The following is a 17,500-nucleotide window of genomic DNA, read 5'->3' on the forward strand; positions in this document are numbered from 1 at the left end:
GGAGCTGATTTCCCTGTGGCCCAGCTCTCATCCATCACCTCCCACTGGGCAGGACACAAGAGCGGTGACATGGAGATGCTAAACACAGGGAAAGGAGTGTTACACTCTACACACACAGGCGTATACACATACACGCACACACACACATATGCACAGGTCGACCTGCAGCCCCAGCATATGGAGAGGAAGGTACAATAGTCAAACAACAAACATGGCAAACAGGGCTTGACTCTATGTTGGTAGTGTCATGCATCAGTGATCACAGCGAACTGAACTGAAACAGGCTAGATTGGGTGGATGCTTTGTCTGCCTGTGAGCGCAGGTGTTGATATTCTGCTGTTCTTTCTGGTTAGGTGGAGCCGATGGGTTTATTGGAGCGCTGCTATTAGCGACGGGGAGGGGGGAGGGTGGGAGGGTGGGGGAGGGGGGTTCACCTGTTCTATGTAGCTTAGCATTCTAACTGCCCTGATATTGTGCTTTCATACTGTCTGACATAATAGCCTATTACTGGGCTTGTGTTGTGATCGAATGAAAAAGCAATGGCCAGATCAATTGTAGTGTCGGAATGACTGAGAGAGACGGCTTTTCCTTGGCAAGGATATGTTTATTTTTGTTGTTATTTTCCTACTTTTCCTCTGCATGACCTATGCCTTTTAATATGAATGACAGCTCAATAACGGGTACCTTTCGCGGTCCTGCCCCATCCATTGTGCCTGGCCTCTCATTTAGAACTAATCAATATTGACAGAGGAGAAACAGCCAGCCACGAGTGGGTGGTGACAAACCCGAGGAGCCTTTTGACGCGCCGCAACAATCAGAGAGAGAGAGGGAATTGATTCACGAGGGGGGGTGGCGGAGGAGGTGAAACAGTCAGCCATCCATTCCTTCCTCTATAAGAGCTTGTTTGTTGGTGTTTTGTAAGTTGTTGTCAGTAGAGGAGAGGGAGAAAGTGAACTGAATTGGAGAGGCAGGAGGGTCCCTGGTTTGAAAGGTCTAAGATGGTTGCCCTGTGGTTGCCCTTAATGAAGAGTGTGTCGGGAGTACCCACTGCAGCTCATTCTACCCCCCCCCCCCCCTCACTCTACTTGCTTACGTTCTCTCACTTTCTCTCTCTCTCTCTCTCTCTCTCTCTCTTTCTCCAACTCCCTGGCTTTTCTCTTTGGTTTATGATAATCTCTCTCGTTCTGTATCATTCTCCTACTTTTCCACCTCTCTCCTGCCCTATTGGTCAAGGAATTAAGAGAGCGAGTGGGTTTGATTGAAAAAGATGAATAATGCACCTTTCCTTCATGTTCCTTCTCTCTTGTGTCTGTGTGTGCAGATGGAGGAGGGCAGCCGCAGCGTGCCGCTGGGCACTCTCATCGCCCTCATGGTGGAGGAAGGGGAGGACTGGAAGAAGGTGGAGATCCCTCCCCCGGAGGCAGCCGCAGCGCCGCCCAGCCCGGCTCCTCCTCCTCCTGCCATGGCCACTGCTGCCCCACCACCACCACCACCACCACCAACCCCCATAGCAGCCACCTTAGGCCCGTGAGTCCTCCCTTCCTCTCTCAGCTATCTCCTCTCCCCCCCTCCTCCTTTCTCCTCCTCCTCCTCCTCAGTTAATCAAGTTGTTTGGATAGGCCTAGCGCTTTTGAAATGATTAACAGCAACCCTGGACCTAGAAACCCAATAAGAGCAAGCAAGATGTAACGGTGGGAAGGAAAAACGCACCCTATGTGGTAAGAAACCTTGAGAGGAGCCAGGATGTCGAGGGCACGCTCATCGACTTGAGATTAAGTTCACATTACACACCGGTATGACCATGTGACCACTTTCCCATGTGTGCGGTCTCTGTTTTGCTTCGGCACTAGTATCACCAACACGTAACATGCTGAGTAAGACAGTTTGTCAAACTGTCCACAATCCACATGTCAAAAGATCCTCTCCAGCCCTATTTACACAATAAATACTCCCCCGGAAAGCAGAGGAGCTTGTGCAAAACAACTTGGAAGCAGGGCTCTATTTGATTCGCAAACACAAATTGTGCTGAATCTGTATTTCCAGTGTCCCCGCGTGTTCCCATTTTTCTCCAAAGCTAGCTCAGATGAATCAGGGTGAAAGATTCAATGGATTCGTGAAAGAACGTGATTGTATTTAAACAGACAGGAAATTGGCACTAAAAAGGCACTCTACTGTACTTTGATTTTAACCTGGACCGCTGTCTTTATATTAGATTTGGTCTAAACTGGAAAAGAAAAAGCAGTGTCGGGGCAAGGGTTCAGGATTTTGAAGTGAGTGTTGTTGCCCAAAGGCAGACACATTAAAACAGTCCTTCACTCTTAATAATCACTCTTCTATTCAAATGCCGTACTGACGTAGTACTTGTGCCGCGAGACACTTCTGTGTCACCGTTTCAAAAGCTTTGAGATGAGTGGTGGTGCATGTTCTGAACTGCCTAGAACAGCCAGCAGCATCCAATGGCCTAAATGAGCCTCTCATACAGCCTCCCTCTCTCTCTCTCTCACTCCCTCTCCCCCCCCCCCCCCCCCCCCTCTCTCTCTCTCTCTCTCTCTCTCTCTCTCTCTCTCTCTCTCTTCCTCTCTCTCTCTCTCTTCCTCTCTCTCTCTCTCTCTCTCTCTCTCCCTCTCCCTCTCTATCTCTCACTCCCTCTCCCTCTCTCTCTTTCCCCCCCTCCCTCCCTCCCTTTCCCCCCCTCCCTCCCTCCCTCCAGGTTGCGCCTGAGCCCGGCAGCGAGACACATCTTGGACACACACGGCCTGGAATACCAGCTGGCCACACCCACAGGCCGCCGGGGACTCATCACTAAGGAGTGAGTACAGTTGGAGGGTAGGGGTTAGTTACTTAGTAACTGATAGAGATTCTGATAGAGAAATGGCAATTTGGTCATTCCTTGGGATGAAATGAACTTTTTAGTTAACCCTCTAGACCCCATAGTGGCCCTGCGGACGGCCATCACTTTCACTCATACTGTACAACAAAGTCATTTAAGCATACAATACTTACACCATGGAAGGTCAAATCACTTCAACAAAAACATATGGCTTTCTATTTTAACATTTGAGAGGGAAAAAACATAGTTTTTTTTTTTTTTTATGTAATGACACTGCGCCAAAGTTCAGATTTGCTCAGATTCTTCTATGTGTTTATTTCGGCTGTTGCCGGGGCTTTCGTGCCTATCTTTCCCTTTTTGAGACATCTCAAAGTGTTCAAAACAAAAGTAACAGATAAGCAACAGGGAAAAGTCAACCTTGCAATTTAAATGGTCGTTGTATGCCTCAGAAATAGCGAAAACGCTAAAATGTGTCACTACTCAAACTAAAGGCAACTAGCTAATAGCGCTAGCTATCTGGCTGCAGAAATAACCATGCAAAAGTGACTAAAAACTAAACTGTACGTTAGCAAACTAAAGCAAAATGCAGGTGAAAACCATGACAAGATTACTGTACCTTTGGTGATCGGTTTGTGTCCAGTCATTTTTCATATTATAATCCAGAGTGGTGTGTTATCCAGGGATGTGAGTCTTGGCAGGTAATTTAGGTGAGAGCCATACTGTAGCTGGCTAGCTAGCTAATGTTTCATCTGTAGATAATACCTTTTGCCAAATTAGTTTTATATTAACTGGCAAATCGATTGCTATCAGTAAATGACTAGACTGCCAGGTTTATTTCCTTCTTTTCTTTTAGTATTAATGAGTTGTATTGCTGTCCCATTGATAGCCATACCATCTGATAGTGTGGTAGGATTCATGACAATTTGTGAAGGGGATTCTAATATGGAAATAAAGTTTATCCTCTCATCTTTTAAAAGGAAATGAACTCGTAATTGACATTTATCCTTAGATTTGGAGTTATTCACCATTATTTCAGACATTAGAGACATAGAATAATTGAAAGCCAAAAAAAAACAGTAAACCGCAGGTATGTTCTAGAATTGTATTGGGGGGCTAGAGGGTAGTTTTAATATCCAGGTGGGTTTTATATTATTCATCTGCCATTTTGCCATTTTGGCTCACTCTGTCCTGATCGGCATGAACAGGGATATGCAAAAAGAATGGTCGCACGTCGGCGCTCACGCACCGGTCATGTGGGGCTGCTGTGAGAGCGAGAGAGGAGAATGGAAGTGAATGAGAGGAGAGGGAGAGCGAGGGAGAGAGTCAGGTGGGTGCAGCTGTTTGAAATGGGAGTGAGTCAAGTGAAAGAGTGTGACTGAGAAAGGCAGAGAGATGCCAGGTGGGTGCTTTAACCCTGTTATATGGGTGCACTCACACCAGGGGAAACTGAAGCGCAAACACACACACACACACACACACACACTGCTCTAATGGCCACGCGCTGTCACTAGAGGCCTGATGGAATGCTCTCGTTACCCACCTCGCACCCTGCTGGGGAATCTCATTAAGCCACAGCTGTCTCCATGGCAACCCAGTCTCCAGGAACTACTGGTGACCATAGAAACGGCGGCCATATGTTGAGAGAGAGAGAGAGATAACAGAGAGATGATAAACTGCACCTGACACACAGAGATCATCTGAGGTATCAAGGTTTATGCTGTAGTGTAAGTGTTTGATAAGCATTTCACAAAAACATCTCACTGTATAGTGACAAAACACAGATTTTTTTTCTAACCATTACAATCTGTACTATTAACTGTGTAGCCCCCTGATTGCATGGTCTTACTGAGTACTTGAACCCTGCTATTATGGCACAACCTCACTAATGAGTGACCTGTCAGATCGCGGCTGGAAAACAAAGCACCTCCCTTCCAAACGTTTACTGACTTGAATAACACAACCTCCTTCAAAGGGGCCAGAAAAGCAAAACAGTTTCTCCCCACCTTTGTCTTGTGGCACATCAGATAATGTTGAGACCAAGTGCCCGCCCCTCCGTCAATAGAGGGCATGAACAACACAGGATGCCCCACGTTACCCAGAGGTGAGATCATAGGCTGTTAGGTTAAAACAAACACACAGGACAGGTTAATGAGAGAGAGGAAAGAGGCACACACATACACACACACACACACACACATACACACACACACACACACACATACACACACGCGCATGCATAACTAGAGAGAGACAATTATGAGAAATTGACAGAAATGATGAGTGAGCAGTGCACAGAGGAAATTGAAAGGTGGGCCACGCCCTCAGGGCCTGTCTGTGTCCCTCTTCTATGTTCCATGTTCCAGACGTGTGCAGCAGCCGGTATTGTGTTCTAAATGACAGTTGTACCAGCATGGAGATGGAACATGAGTACCAGTGCTGGTAGGGGCTGGACACGGTAGGGGCTGGACACGGTAGGGGCTGGACACGGTAGGGGCTGGACACGGGCGCCAAGCAGAGTAGCATGCTGTGACAAAGTATCTGCACAGTGAATTATTCTGAAAACGTGTATTCCAAGTTAAGTTTGCCCTGCGTGTTTCCCAATTCAGGTGCTGCTACACTGTTGTGCATCACCTTGAAATGTGTGTTCTTTAAGTGTTTTCGTTCGTCTCACTTGTGCGTTCTGTACAGGGATGTCCCACCTGGGGAATTAATTAGTATGACATGTCAGGCCGTTCATCTACACTTTCATCAGCACGGCAACAATTCATCTGTTCATCAGTTTGTTGTGGTGTCTTAGCAAATTTGCTAATTGAAACAAATAAACAGATGTTGCATGCTGTAGTGACAGCTCTGACAGCACAACAAACTCAACTTATCTCCCAATTTTCTTTTCTTTATGTTTCTTCCGTCCTCTCATGAATGTATGGTGGCACAGAAGAAAGCCCTGTGTTACTGAGTAACGATGTCTACATCGAAACTCTCAAGATGAGAGGGGCTGGGGGGGCTTGTGTGTGTGTGTGTGTGTGTGTGTGTGTGTGTGTGTGTGTGTGTGTGTGTGTGTGTGGGGGGGGGGGGGGGGGGGGTGATAGGCACTCATTGTCCATGCCATGTTTGACCTTGGCAAACACACACAGGTATCCAGTAACAATAACAGGTATGTGGCTGACTAGCAGGTCTCCTTCTCCCCTCCACCAAGACAGGTACAGTACAGGTACAGCATGTACAGAAAAACACACATCACTAGCTGTACTGTAAATAGAGTACCAGTACCCCTACAGTAAGATGCTTCATCACCGAATTACTGCCTACATACATGTCACTCACGCTGGCTTTGTTTTTTACTGAACATGTCAAGCGTGATTTACTATGAGTTAGGATATAGCAATGTATGATCAACATAGCTTGTTTAATTTATGCAATACGTGATATCATTAATTCCTATTTCTCCAGAGGCTGAATTAATGTACTGGGTGTTCACCCCCAATTACTTCATCTTACATAATAGGTTATCATGTCAGAACACGCTCTTGTATAACCATACAGTTTTGGCTTTGAAACATACTCATATTTACATTTAGTCTGCCTTGGAGGGACACATGTCTGAATCATGTCTGCATACAATAGGATTATTATAGTCAATTATGACCTCATGTGTTAACATCAGGAGCAATTTATAGACACAGCCGATAGGATGCTTTTCTGTATGCTACTGTATGCGCTTGTTCCCCGGAGGGGGGAGTAATGCTGTGGACTGATAGTGTTTTTGTGGGAATGGTTGGTTTGGAGAAACAAATATATACATTTATTGAAGGAAGTCTGCGGTAGCTCCTAGATGGAGGAGTTATTCCAAGGTACTGTGTGTTTATTTCAGGTTGACTCACATTTCCTCATCCTTGTTTAAACTCCAAATCCGTAGGTGTAGTAGGAAGTAAATGTTACTCCATGGTATTGAGAAATCATCTAAATCAGTTCTCAACATTCTTTTGTCCAATTTTTTTTTCATTTGTTATGTAGCCTAAATAAATGAAGTAAAAGTGCTTTTATTAGTGTTCTGGTCATACATAGGGCCGCTGTTTGACTGACTGTCTTTTGCTTTTGTCAGCATTGTGTCCACAGCACAGTGCCTTATGTGTCCTTCCATACACCGTACTGTGAATGCAACATTTCAGACAGAAATGCTTACCCAGCTGCATTGAATCCATGATCAAGCATGGAATTCATAAAGTAGCCTTTGAGGTTTAGACACTCAGATCTTTCCAGCCTTGAGGAGAAAAAAGAGCAATGTGTCCAGTGGTGTGTTTTCATCACTCCCATCACTCCCTCTTCCCTGTCCCAGATGGCAGTGTAGACTCTGGGATCAGACAGACAGACCAGTCAGGGTGTGTGTGTGTCTGTGTCTGTGTCTGTGTTTGTGTGTGTGTCTGTCTGTCTGTATGTGTGTGTGTGTCTGTCTGTCTGTCTGTCTGTCTGTGTGTGTGTGTGTGTGTGTGTGTGTGTGTGTGTGTGTGTGTGTGTGTGTGTGTGTGTGTGTGTGTGTGTGTATTGCCTTCTTCCCTCCTTAATATTCCAGTCACCTCCTCCCAGGCTTTCAGAGGCTCTTTTGCCTGGCTGTCAGTGGGAGTGTAAATGGTTGGTGGGAGCAGCACACGCAGCACAGTATATGTGGTGTTATCACCATAGTGTGGGGCCAGATTTATGAACCAACTCAATTGATGTTCCCATCATATCATGTAAAATACACTTTTACATTTATTTCATGTCACTGAAATAATCATGTTTATCATTATTGTTTATGTCTGTCTAAAAGTAGAAGAAATAAAAATATTTAAAAAAAAAATTCAACAAAAAATATCCTTCTCATGTTTCATTGGGATTCATGGAGATGCAGTACACAGCTATTCAGTACACAGCTCACTCCCTCATAGGAACGAGTGGAGCCTTCACATTGAGAATTTCCCTGTGCTCCTCTCATTCGTTTTAATAGAGCTACAGTCTCATCCTCAGAGGTAATGAGATTCTTAGGAGCTTTTAATCTAAATGTCATATCTGCCTCTTATTCAGAGGCTGTGCTCGCTTTGTTCTCTTGACTGGAAGAGGAGCAGTCATGCAAATTCAGATGCACATGTATCAGCAGAAACAGTAGAGAGAGGGTTGAGGCACTGTGGCAGGTGACTCTCTCTCTCTCTCTCTCTCTCACACACACTCTGTCTCTCTTCTCTGTCTGTCTGTGATTGGGCCACCCATGAAAATCAGCAGAGGTCTTTCAGGGGACATCTACCTTCCTGTAGGTAACTTGGAGAAACCTGCCCCATTTACCTGGCTCTACCGGTCTATAATTTGTGTGTGTGTGTGTGTGTGTGTGTGTGTGTGTGTGTGTGTGTGCGTGCATGTACGTATGCACGTGTATTTTTTGTCTATGTGTGTCTGGTTGTCTTAAGTGTAGGTGGGGGATTTCCAACATGCCTAAAACCCCACAAACAATTACCTCGAACAATGGCTAAGACTTAAGAGGGGGGGGGGAAGGAAAGGAAAGAGGAGAAAAGAGAGGAGAGGAGCCCTGGGGAGGTAGAACCTGCTGTGTGCTGAGGGCAGAGGCAGCTGGCTCTGACAAAAGCCCTGATGCATATACCATGTAGGAGGGCCCCAATGCACTGGGCTGGAACTGGAGGGCTCTGAGCAGGCACACCTGATACCTGCCTGCCTGTCCACCCACCCCCTCCACCACCATAACACCTGAAAAGCCCAGATTAGAAAAACTGGGGCAGACCACTCTCTGCTGTCAATCACTCTCTTTTTCAGTCTGTCTCCCTCCCCCTCTCCCATACCTGTCTGTACAGTACTTTATGTCAGTATTACGGTCAATAGTGATTCTCTCTTCCTTCGTTGATCACAGTGAGACATACACTCACCGAACACTTTATTAGGAACACCTGTACACCTTCTGGAGGTGGTGTAATGGTGTGGGGAATGTTTTCTTGGCACACTTTGGGCCCGTTAATACCAATCAATCATCACTTGAATGCCACAGCCTGTTTGAGTATTGTTGCTGACCATGTGCATCCCTTCATGGCCACAATTTACCCATCTTCTAATGGCTACTTCCAGCATGATAATGCACCATGTCTCAAAGCAAAAGTCGTCTCAAACTGGTTTCATGAACATGACAATAAGTTCAGTGTTCTTCAGTGACCTTTCCAGTCACCGGATCTGAATCCAATAGAACATCTTTGGGATGTGATGGAACGGGAGATTCACAGCTTGAAAGTGCACCTGAAAAATCTGTAGGAATTGCGCAATGCAATCATGTCATCATGGACCATAATCTCAAAGGAATGTTTCCAACATCTTGTGGAATCAATGCCACATAGAATTGAGGCTATTTTGAGAGCGAAGGGAGGCCCTACCCAGTATTAGTATAGTGTTCCTAATAAAGTGTTCAGTGAATGTACAGTACAACAATGTCAATAACTAGGCCACCTCTACTGTTTAACAGAATAAACCGTGGGAAAAATGTGTGAAGCGGAAGTACAGGTAACTATACAGAAGTATGCCCTGGCAAACTGTCCTGACTAACAACAAAGTCATGCTTAGATTTATGTTCTACCTGGGGAAACATTAGGATCCTAATATCTGCCTGTGCTGTGGGGTTGGGGCGGGGCGGACACCTGCAAGCAGTTACGGTATGATCTATTTGATAAGCATAAGGAATTCACTCACATCAAAGATGACAAACCGCACCTTTCAACTGCCAACATGCCAAGACCTGACAGAGCGTGTTAATTACGCTTGAGGGACATTTGATGAAACTAATGATGATTGGTGTCAGGTCTTTGTTTCCCCTACTGTGGTTGTGATTGGGTGTTGGATTGGTAAAGATTTCATGGTTCAGAGACCCATGGGTATTGGTTGTCACCTCCCTGGCTCTGTCTCTGCCTGTGGTGGTGGTTGTGACTCACATACAGACAACAATGGAATCACTCCCAGGACTGTCTCCAGCACCAGGCCACACAGGCAGGAGAGTTATAGTGACCCCATCAAGACCTCTCCTAGTTAGTCCAAATATCTCAAATGACCCTGTACTTAACCAACATCTTTGTGCCGGAAAATTTCTGATAAAGTGTTCCGTTAAGCAAATGTTTTCCTCTGAGGAGTGTGACAGTTTGACCTCATTTGCCTGTATAAATGTTTATGCGAGTGAGCATTGGCTCAGCCCACTAGTAGCTGTGTTTAAAAAGTGTGTTTCTTATGTGTTGGTAATATTTACATTACAGTTTTGGGGCCTGCATACCGGAATGTTTATTTTTGAGCGTGTTGGGCAGAGGGACTAGAGGGAGGGATGTCGACTGCAGTTGTGGTTCAGGTGCATTTAGAGATTGTTTTTTTTTGTCTCCCCCAGAGCATGGCTCATATCAATAGGCCCAGTCACACATAGAGGCACCATGTTTACTCTGGGATAGAAAGTACATCATGTATGCTTTCCTTTAGGCTTACCATAACACTGGCTAAAAGGCTGCCTACCCTTCACACTGGCTGTTCTTTGCTGTCCTACTGCATACAGGTGTGTGAGCAGAGACAAGGCAGTTCTTATTTGCATTGTATGGATGTAAATGTGGATGTGTGCCGGCGTGCTGAGGCTGTGTCAGCGTCAGCCAGGGGTGTCAGAGCCAGAGGAGTGGCCCAGCATTAAGGCTTTTCAAAACGGCTTCAAAGCTGCAATCCCAGGTCTCAGATCCACCCTCCCTGAGTCATACAGGTTACATTAGTCCAGTCTTGTTGAAGTTGTACTCATGATTGCATTGATCTATGCTGTAGGTGGAAGTGAGTGAGAGGACGTATGTTTGGGAAAATGTCTGTGTATCGACATTCACACAGGCCAAGTACAAGATATCACACGTTACACGTTAATATTTTTAATTTTTTACAATTTTTTATAACAGAGATGCCCTGAATCTGCTGAAGAAGTCCCCTGCACCCATAGCAGCTCCATCCGTGGTCTCCTCAGCGCCCCCTGCAGCGCCCCCTGCAGCGCCCAGCCCAGCAGCGCCCAGCCCAGCAGCACCCACACCAGTGGCTGCCCCATTACCCCCAGGCAGCAGACCCATGTTCCCTCCACAATCCATACCAGGGAAGGCTGGAGCACCGGTTAGTACACACACATTGCCCTCTCACCACACACACACACACACACACAGACACACACACACAGACACACAGGCTCATTATTTACCTCTCAGCCTACCTCTTATTCCCACAATGTGATGAACATAATATATACTTAGAAGCGATGGTCTGTTCCATGGAGTAGACACTTGAAACATCATGGCTTCAAATCCATTATCATCTACGAAAATCATGTCAGGGCCAGGGTTAGCGACGAGTGGGTTTAATTCTTCAAGTCCTCACTGGTTTGTGAGAAGATGGATCGAAACAAGGGCCTCATGAAGGTTCTGGGTGAGTCACTATCTCCCTAAAGGATGCCTTATACATATACATAAGGCATCCTTTAGGCCCTAAAGGATGCCTTAAGGATGCCTTACGGGACATACACTATATCTGGGTGAGTCACTATCTCCCTTAGGGAGATAGTGACTCACCCAGATATAGTGTATGTCCCGTTCCCCCACTTCCCATACTCATCTTTGTGTCACACAGACACACACACACACACACACACACACACACACACACACACAGGCTCATTCTCTACCTCTCATGCCTCCCTCTTATTCACATAATGTGATGGACATAACATACAGTGCCTTCGGAAAGTATCCAGACCCCTTCACCTTTTCCACATTTTGTTGTGTTATAGACACAATTTAAAATGGATTAAATTAAAAGAATTTGCCATCAATCCACACACAATACCCCAGCGAAAACACGTTTTTTTAAATTTGTCATTCTGGGGTATTGTGTGTGGTAACAGTCCATAACATGCATGTCTCATGCTCAATGCGTGAGAGTTGGCTGCCTTGCGTAGAAACAGACCCGACACAGGCCCCAGTCTCCCTGTGCAATATGGGATGCAGGATTGGTATGAAATTGGCCTGGGTTCACGAAAGGATCTTAAGAAGAAATGCCTTCTTAACTGCTTATGAAGGTTCTTACCTCTGTTCTTCAGTTTGTTTTGACAAAAAACTTCTTAAATACATGAGAGAATAGCGTAAATCTTGTACATGCAATTGATCATGTTTAATTCCATAAAAAATGTATATTAGCAATGTTTGTATATCCATAAATTGTTTAGATATGTTTCATAATTAACTAGTTAGCTCTGTGTCCTTTATTGAAGTTGCTAGCAAACTGGCCCATCCACTGCTGTTTGATGGTTGCTGTGGTGATGTTCTTAAGAGATCAATTTAAGAACTTCTTAACAAAAGAACAGTTTCTAAGAAAATGTCTTTCCTAAAATTTGAGGACTTGTACTTAAGAAATATCTGCGGAAGTTAATTTCCCTTAAGAAAGATTATTCAAGAAGTTCCTGATTATTATCAATATTTACACAGTGGAGGAGTTTGCACACAGCCCCTATGCTTCCAAGCAATTGCAAGATAAGCATGAAGAGGCTTACATCTTCTTACGAATAGAGCCATCAGATAGAAACCTGGGGGCTGTTCAGACCTGATCTAATCCTATGACAGCGGAAAGAGAAGCTGTAGAGAGGAGAGCACTGACACACTGAACTATCCACTACAGCTCTTAGGCTAGAACCTACAATGAATGCTGTGACTACCTCTAATGTTCTGTGTTTAAAGTCCCTGGTGGGAGGTAGGACCACAATGAGAAAAATAACCCCAAAACAAAGGCAATGGATTGATTGATAGAATGGGATTCCTGATGCGTAGCCTTTTGCATCTCTCTCTCTACACGCTGTTATTGATTCAGTGTCATGGTGTGTTGGGGGGGGTAAGAGCACCACATGCTGACTCTCTAGGAGCCGTCCTCAACTCAAGTCCAGGCTTGCTGTCCTGTCCTGTCCTGTCTCGTCTCATGTCATCTCATCTCACCACAGGGCAGCAGAGGCATGCAAAGGAGAGCACCATCAGCCTCCAACAATGGAACAACTGTCACAACATGCCTGTTAACAACCAAGAGATGGTGAGAGAGCTTATTCTGGTTGGTCCTCTCAGTGAGGCAGCCTGTCACTCTCTAAAAGCGCCCCATACTGCTCCTGTACTGCTGCATCCGACCCCAAATGAGATATGCCTCCCTCCTCACACTCTGTGTTCCCCTGACAGGCAGAGTGTGAGGAGGGAGGGAGGCAGGCAGGCAGGCAGTCAGGCAGGCAGGCAGGCTGCTGGATGCTCCTATGATTCATTTTTTATGATTCTCTTTTTAGTAGTGACAGTGAGCTCCGTTTTACTACTCAGAGAGTCCCACCTCCATTGACAAGATTCTAGCAGAGAAATTAAACACTTCAGCCCCTGCTTCAAAGTAGGAAGATGAAGGGGAGATTTGTCTGCTGTTCTCTGATGATGTTAGGAAGTGAGACACCACACGACGGTACCTCGTTGTATATCACACACATGTGGATGTGAGCTGAGCGCCAAAAGACTCATCAGGGCGCCACCACGACTTTTGATTTAGCTGTGTACGATCGCTACTGTTGTTGTGGGATTCCTTTTGATTTGTGTAGTCGTTTTAATTTGACAGCCTTGTTTTGTGTTGAGTCTTATTTGACTTCAGTGTAGTGTATGTGTGACACCTCTGTTGTTTGTGGTGTAAGAGGGCCTTTCCACTCCTGAAATAATAGGGCCCCAGCTTCTAGCCAAGAGGCAGACGGTCCAAACACTCCATCCTCGTAAAGACACCAACCAGAGTCTGGTTGGCCATGGTCAGGCATGCTTCCTCAATCCACCGTCTGTTTTCCACAGATGGCCTTCACAGTAATGGGGATGGAAAGTAATTTGGCTCAGTTGTATTCCTGTTGAGTACAAAGCGTAACATTACTGCAGAGGAGGCATTCTTGCAGTTTACTGACCGCTTTAAATAGAAAGTCATTATAATGACAGGTTTTCCCTAATATTTTAATGACTGGTTGCAGTAAATGACCCAATATAGCCTACACCTTAGAACTATTAACATTTTTGGTTCAATAAAATCAATTCCAATCAATTGATCCTTTTTTGTGTTATGAGCTCATCAATAGCTTCCCCACCGGGTCCTTTGCTAAGTATAGCCTCTAACTTAAGATGAAAGCAAATATCCCACTAATGGAGTTATTGATGGAAACTGAGTGGAAACAAGTCATAAAGATATCCAGCAACGTAAATCTGAAGTGTGACCACCTGACCTCCTCTCCTCTCCTCTCCTCTCCTCTCCTCTACCAGGGCACCTTCACAGAGATTGCGGCCTCTAACATGCGACGTGTGATCGCCCAGAGGCTGACACAGTCAAAGACCACCATCCCCCACGCCTACGCCACTGTCGACTGTGACCTCGGCACCGTCATGAAGCTCCGCAAACAGCTGGCCCAAGGTGAGACTGCATGTATTAGAACGGCACAACACAAGAACACACCTTAACGTGAGGCCCGGATGTGGATCATGTGTACAGTAAAATATTGCACAGCGCGATACGGTACAGCACTTCACAGGGCAGAACGATAAAAATACCTAAAGACACATACAGTACATAGTCACACACACACACACACACAGACAACATGGAGGGGCAAGTTTGTGGTGGAAACATTCACATGTGTACCCTGCATGGCCGACAGTGTCATGTCCTTCAATTAAGGTTCCATAGAGGATTCAGAGGTGCTAAGATACTGTCGGATAGCGTCACATGAAGTGTTACACCAGCAAGAGAGGCACTATTTTCATTTCCACAACACTTAGGCTCCCCAAACATCTCCTCTCACCCAGGATAATCCATTTTTCTCAGGTTCAAAGCATGTCACATTGATGTCTACTCCTCGGGGTACGATGCTTGATTTCATCAGTGCAGGGGGAAAGGTGTCATCTAAACATCTTACAGGTAGTGGGACGGAGGGTAGAGGGAGACGGAGACCATAGAGAGAGGGGGAGGAATTGTGTGAATGAGAGAGGGATAGAGTGAAAGAGAGGGAGGGGGTGCACATAAGAGAGCAAGGGAGGGAGAACCATGGAGAGAGAATGGATGTGATGTGAGCAGGCAGTTGGCAGTTGGCAGTGTCAACCCCAGTCCCCTGCAGGGGATCTCTGTTGCTCTCCTCTGTCAGCCTCACCTCTCCCCACCAACGTCCAATACAGTCGTCAAAGTAGCCAGAGCGTCATATGTGAGCGCAACCAGGACGTTAGTTCTGCTTAACGGGTCTTCTCAGTGAAGGGTGGTACACACCGAGAAGAGAGAGAGAAAGACAGAGCATGTTACAATAATTGCTCAAGGCTGTATGTTTTGTGGAATGTGGACCAGACCCAATCCAGGAACCGTTGTGGAGATTTGCAGGAGCGTCGGCGTTTCGTGTCAGAGATCCTCCCAAAGGAATTCATGAATGGTTGAACTGTTTGTGCTGATTAGAACGATAATACTTTGAAGCATTATTGCTATTGAAATAAATCAGTCAGATGAAGCAAAAACAAGTTCTAAACCTGACTGTTGACTGTTACGGTTCAACTTTTCTATACATCCCATCAAGATGACGTTGACATTTTTGATTTAGAGGGGGATAAAGGAATTAGTATGTAATTTAGCCTCATTTGGTCAACATGAATAAAGCTCTTCAGCCCTGTCTGTGGGGCAAAGGAAACAGAGCGGCCGTTCCAGGCTCATTACGTGCTTGTGTGTGTGTGTGGAGGGATTCTGTCCCCGGTTGTTGTTGCTGTCGCCCTTTGTTCAGGAGCAGGGCGATTTCACGGTTAGCTCGTTAATCACCCCGCTAACAGCATTCATAACCCGTCTGGCGCTAATAGGCACTCGTAAAAACGGACGGCAGTAACGCCACGCCAGGCCCCGGCCCGCCGTGGTAAAGCTTGGAGGACGGAGAGAGACATGGAAGGGGGTATGGAGGGAGGGAGAGAAAGGAGGTGAGACCTCAAATGTGTTTTGAGTTGGATGTGAGGATAGCCAGTGGATTGTGTGTGTGTGTGTGTGTATGAGAGAGAGAAAGAGAAAGAGAGAGAGAGAGAGAGAGATAGGGTGGGGGAGGCAGAGACAGTAACAGAAACAGAGGCAGATAGAGAGACTCAGACAGACAGCCTCTACCCCTGCCCTCCACCCCTATTAGATAACATTGCACTGAGGCCAAAGCCGGAAGAAAACACTCTACTTTGGTAACAATAGTAACAATTTAAGGCTTCCCTGAGTCCTATACAGACTGACGCAAGCCCTCCACCATGACAACACAATACACAACTTCCTATGCATGCTATATGTCATTTCCTGTTTTTGTCCAGGGTAACTGAATACTCACTTCGCTCTTGAATGAGACATTTGATGTTTGACAGCTGTTGTCCCTTTCTTTTCAGAGGAGATCAAAGTCTCTGTCAATGATTTCATCATCAAGGCAGCTGCCATTACACTTAAAGTAAGTACTAAGTCCCCCCCCTCTGAGTCTTTCTATATATTTATTCAAAATCCTTATAAATCTTTCTCAGTTAAAGGGAAACAGAGGTATCCTGAGTGAGCAACAAAGTTAGTCACATCATTGTGTATATCCCCTCTAGCATTTTTCCACAAATTCTCCCATGTTCAAACGCTCCCATGTATATTTATCAAATCTGGTGGCAGAAGGCCTGCATCACATGACAGCTCTAAAAATAGACACCAATTTCCAGTTAATTTCATCCTTCCTTTCCACCACTTGATGGGAATTCTGGAGGAAATTATCCGAGCAACCGTCTCCTTGAACAGACGGGTTTTGAAGATTTGTTTGTTTAGAAACTTAGAGAATGAAAGTGTGAGAGTGAGAGAGAGAGAGAGAGAGAGAGAGCGCGAGCGCGAGAGCTGATGGTGCTGTACTTGTTTGTACTTGTTTGAATTTTATCAACCACTGCCTTATTGAGTTATATCTGATCTTGATGTACCTATGTAGGGATGAGATTAGGTAGCCCACATCTCTCCCCCCCTCTCTCTCTCTCTCTCTCTCTTCCCCATGGTCTGAGAGCATGGCATGTAATTGCCAAACCAAATCCCTTCAACTCTCCTGAGTATGTGTATGGCCAGAAAAGATAATGCTTGATTTTCATACTCTGCATTTTTATATGGCTCCTTTGTTCGACCGTGTCAATGGGAGGCAGCGGTGAGGAGAGGATGCGACCCCTCTCTCGCTGCTTGACATTGTCAGTCTTTCTATGCCAGAACATAAAAAGGGAGTGAACCCACCACCTACTCCTGCCCCCACATAGACAGGAGAATAGCACTTGGTTTAGATGAAACAGTATTTCATGACGTTGCTTATATATGACATACCGTACCCCTAAAAAAGTCAATAGTGAAGCCATTGAAGGAGTCGACCGTCACGGCGACTGGCGACTACTCTGATTCATCTCTCAGCGGTTGCGTTTCATGTGACAGGTCATATGGAAAATGCCAGGCAGCATTAAGCCATTCACTTTGTTTGCCTCCTCATGAACTGTAAGTTACACAGTCTCAATGCACAGAAAGCCGTATTCATTGCATGGTTGTATGTCTGTGTTCATCTCACCGCTCTCCTTCAGTCCCCTTCTCCATATCTCTGATGTCATC

The 17,500-nt window shown here is 45.6% G+C and overlaps 1 protein-coding gene across 1 annotated transcript in view; it reads left to right on the forward strand.

The window, feature by feature from the left end:
• pdhx (pyruvate dehydrogenase complex component X) overlaps positions 1–17,500 on the forward strand; it is a 35,946-nt gene that overhangs the window by 12,779 nt on the left and 5,667 nt on the right. The window contains exons 4-8 of the mRNA XM_083666794.1: positions 1,322–1,527; positions 2,711–2,809; positions 10,768–10,972; positions 14,161–14,308; positions 16,282–16,340. Coding sequence (XP_083522920.1) covers positions 1,322–1,527; positions 2,711–2,809; positions 10,768–10,972; positions 14,161–14,308; positions 16,282–16,340 — 717 coding nt within the window. The remainder of the gene's footprint in view (positions 1–1,321; positions 1,528–2,710; positions 2,810–10,767; positions 10,973–14,160; positions 14,309–16,281; positions 16,341–17,500) is intronic.

This window comes from Argentina silus (assembly GCF_951799395.1).
Source record: "Argentina silus genome assembly, chromosome: 3".
Lineage (NCBI taxonomy): Eukaryota > Metazoa > Chordata > Actinopteri > Argentiniformes > Argentinidae > Argentina > Argentina silus.